Below are 4367 nucleotides of genomic sequence, written 5' to 3'. Positions count from 1 at the left end.
AAAAAAAAAAAAAAAAAAAAAAAAAGAATGCTTATGTGTTATACAACAAAATTGTATTTAAATATATGACTATTAAACAGTTAATGGAAAGTCTGTTTTTTGACAAAAATTATTGGTGCTACACCAACATCAATCCCTAAAACCATCTGCACCTCCAGGTCCAGGAAATTTGATGACCACTTCTGACCTCCCTGGGAACCAAACATTCACACATGCACACAAGCTGGCACGACATTCTCCATATGAATTAAAATAAATACATTTATTACAGAAGAAAAATGACATTTTTACACAATATGGTGGTATTTTGACCGAATATTCTTCAGTATATTGATTATTCTATTATCAGAACTGATTTGTACCAAAGGAGTGACTGTGGGATAAACATTCAACACAAGCTTCTGAATACTCTGGATGACTGGGTTGTACATCCATAACAGTACTGCAGTGGATGAGATGATAAAGTCCACCCAGTACATGACCACAAAGAAATTCACCAGCAGCAAGATGGTCTGGGTGGCCTTTTTCTCAGGAGACGATCTCGGGTGGCTGAGGCTGTGAAGATACTTGTGTTGCCTATGATGTCGGAACAAGATAACCACCATGTATGCACTTGTGGTCAGCATAACTCCTACAAGAAATACATCAATGGAGGTTGTCACTGTTAAATTGAGTGCCTTGATAATGTAGTTCAGGGGGAAGAGTGAGCAGGATTTAGTGACCTTCATCTGACTGGTCTCACTCACATTGGTAAAACCACCTACATAGAAGATCAGGTAGCTATTCAATGACAAAGTGAGAGACCAAATATAGAAGAAAGCATAGATTATGTACTTCTTTAGCTTAAGTTTAAAGTTCACCAAGAAAGAGGTACTGGGGCTGATAATGACAGCCTGGAACACACTCAGGAGGCAGGTGATGCAGATGGAGAGGCTTCTCATCACCCTGCTTATGTAAAACGCTATCTTGCATTTGATGTCATTGTCAATGTTCTGTGACTCAAATATGTCTGTAACCCAAACAACCCCTCCAGTGAGGAGCATTACTGTATGGATGAAGGTCAGTTGACAAGAGATCAGGTCCATGGGCTTAGGTCTGTGGCATAGGATTATGAAAATGTAGAAAAGAAGGAGAAATACATTGGCTAGGACTCCAATTCCATGTTGGAAATAAAAGACATTGTTTAATGAAGACATAATTGGGAAGTGTAATCATCCAGAAAGCATAGTGAAAGCATATTTTATATACCTAAAAAATAAGAGAGTATACATCAAACTTGTGACTTGTGTCAATACATCTATATCATACTCTCTTTTACCTTCCAATTCTTGATTTATCTGTCACTTTACTTTTGTTGTTCCAGACTGGACACGGCCTATGTTTATATGTGCCTTCTGCATAATTCCTGAATACATAGCATATTGTGCATAATAAATGCATTGTCAGGTACATCCTAAACAGAATGCAAACTTCGTGTTTCTGTATTGCATCTGGGCTTCATGTCTTAGAAATCCAATCCTACTGATTTTTATTGCTTTATTTTATAATTGAAACCTAAAACAGTCCTTTCTTCATTGTCTCCTACCACCACTGCCATCCAGTCCATAGTTCTACTTTGTTTTCCTGGTATCTGTATCTACTACAGGCTAGATATTCAAATCTGCAGATGTGGAGCTATGACCCTCAAAAGAGAGAACATGCCACACTAAGACAAATAATAGTTGCAACACATTGTGACAAACATGAACTTTCCAAAGATGACCATATAGTGATCCTGTTTTGGAATTTCTGTTTTAAAAGAGATCCTTTCCCATGCAGTGGAAATCAAGGGCCTCAGTGTTACCATACATCATCAACACACAGGCAGTTTCTATAATTTAAATTAACAGTCTTACCATTGGTGTTTATGTTAGTTATTTGGACCGGTGACCAGTGTAATTATTTTATTAAATTAATATAATTCAGTACTTTAATAGTGGGTTTGTGATAGAGAAATAAAAAACAATTACCTTGACATAAGTTCTTGTAAGAAAAGGTGTTCCCAATTATATTTTCAAGTTCACTACTATACTCCACTTACACAAATTAATGTATGCATGCATGTATAGAGATATTAGTGGGTGAATTCACTCTAAAACCTTCCCGTGGATGTAAAACCATATAGAAACCATATATCATATGCTTTATATATACATGAAATGTAAAAAGCTTAATCTAGTAATTGAATAGGTTCATCCCATTGTAAGAGCCAAGAATCTGTTTCTCCCACCAACAAATATCTATGGTAGCTGCACCATGTTGTTCTATGTTTTAGAATCTCCAGGACAGGGACAGGAGAGATGGCTCATTCTTAAGAGCACATTAGCTCTTGTGAAAAACGTGGGTTTGATTCTCCGTAGCGATATGGTGGCTCATGACCATCTGTAACTAGTTCCAGGGACTTCATTTCCTTCTTCTGACTCAGGCAAGGAAGTGGTGCACAACATGCATGCAGGCAAAACACATATGTATATAAAATGAAATAAATAAATCTTAATAAATAAAAGTTCCAGAATAAAATCTCATTTAAGTGTTGATCTCCAAACTGTAAGGACTGTAGCCCAATTCCAACTTGAAAATTGCAAGTGGTCAATTTGTATACTTATACCCATTCATTATTTACTCTAGATCTACAACTTATTAATACTACACGTGTATTATAAGCCACATGTAAGAAGATAAAAATTATATAAATAAAGTAATCTAAAATGTTTTCTTATCCCAAAACTATGCACTTCAAACTCTCTACTTTATATCCATTGCTTTGTAAATGTTTATCACATACAAAATATGAGATATCTTCTAGTTGATCCAAGTGGAATCTTTCTCTTGGGTTCACTGGAGCTGAAACTGGCTACAAACTGAGGTGTTAATACATATATTTACTGAGATAAGGCATTTGTTTTACAGGAGCTATTTTTTTCAATGCTGAGATCACTGTAAGTATTCTGCACTTTCTAAGAAAGATTACTAAAACTAAGACACACATATCCTTGAGCTTGAGGTTTTGTTTGTTGGTTCCTGTTTTTAAGACTGTACCTCAGTCTACAGCTGATGCTGGCCTTGACCTTGCTGTGTACCTGAGGCTGTTCTCAACTTTATGCTCTTTCTGCTTCTGCCTCCTGAATGCTGGAGTTACGGGTGTGCATACAAATTAAAGATGTTGATTTTAGTTTAAATTCCAAGTATTTATTAGACATTTTTATTTGATGCCTCTGGCAGTTCCATAACATTACAAAAAGAATTATCCTAAGGTAATGTAACCAGGAAGGCATAGAATAGAAGAAAACACCAAGAGAGCCTGAGAGTCTACAAAGTACTGCAGTGCCAAAGAGATCTGGACCCTCTAGCACACATTGTATACACAGCTCAAAGTCTGCAGGAGTGTGAAGACCGGGGCTGCTCAGGCTGATAGGAAAGCACTGGAGCACATTCAGAGCAGACACTGAAGGTGGCTGTTGGTTATTGCTAAATCTGGTTCTCCCAATAGTTTAAATTGCAATACTTAGCTGTAAGTATTAAATGCAAAGTGTGCCCATGAATACTCATAACAGTGGGGAAGCCACCACCATGAAATTGAGCCAGCCCAAAAGAACAAGCAGTCTGAAAGCAGCTGTTAGAAGATATGTGCAACAAAAGCAAGTGTTGCTTCTTGCATAGCTCCATGTTCTTCCAAGAAATATAACTTTATCCCATCATTATTATAGTATTTGGTTTTAGAACAGTCTTGTTATATGAATTATTCTGGTCTTTTTTGATTTGATGAGATAATTAATAACCAACATCCAAACATATTAGATCAAGTATTACTTTCCTTTTGTTTTACCATAATTAGTGAGTAATGAACAAAATCAGTGTGTCTGCTCAGAGAGAACATAAAGTGATTGTGTGACTGTAGGTGACAAGATACATGGTGTTGGCTGATGTATTGTCCAATGTCAGCAACATTTATAAATCTTAGGAAATTTCAGAAAGATGAAGACCTTAGCCACCCAAACTAGCTCCATGAGGAGAACTTTATGAAATACATAATGCCAGGAGGAACAAATAGTGACTACTTATTAATAAGATATTAATTCTTAGCTATTACTGATACTCTAAAGTAATTTAAATGTGTAAGCTATTCTTTGGAAATAAATTTAGCACAGGTAAAACTGGAAGCACAAAGATATAGATAGATTATAATGATCTCACACTTACCATCCAGGTCCCCATCAAGGAAGCAGCAGCAGCAGTGTCACTGCAGAGCCTGTGGGGAAGCAGTCAGACCCAGAGATTGATCATAACTCCCATGCCATAAGTCTGGGAAAGATAGGAAAATGTTCACA

The 4367-nt window shown here is 36.6% G+C and overlaps 1 protein-coding gene across 1 annotated transcript; it reads right to left on the bottom strand.

The window, feature by feature from the left end:
• Nucleotides 1-287: 287 nt before the first annotated feature.
• Nucleotides 288-1196, bottom strand: LOC101990636 (vomeronasal type-1 receptor 90-like). The gene has a single exon (XM_026785845.1). The coding sequence runs from the start codon at nucleotides 1194-1196 to the stop codon at nucleotides 288-290; it is 909 nt and encodes a 302-aa protein (XP_026641646.1).
• Nucleotides 1197-4367: the final 3171 nt, after the last annotated feature.

This window comes from Microtus ochrogaster, linkage group LG3, assembly GCF_000317375.1.
Source record: "Microtus ochrogaster isolate Prairie Vole_2 linkage group LG3, MicOch1.0, whole genome shotgun sequence".
Classification (NCBI taxonomy): domain Eukaryota; kingdom Metazoa; phylum Chordata; class Mammalia; order Rodentia; family Cricetidae; genus Microtus; species Microtus ochrogaster.
Note: the sequence above shows the minus strand (reverse complement) of the source record. Positions and strands in the feature narration are given on the sequence as shown.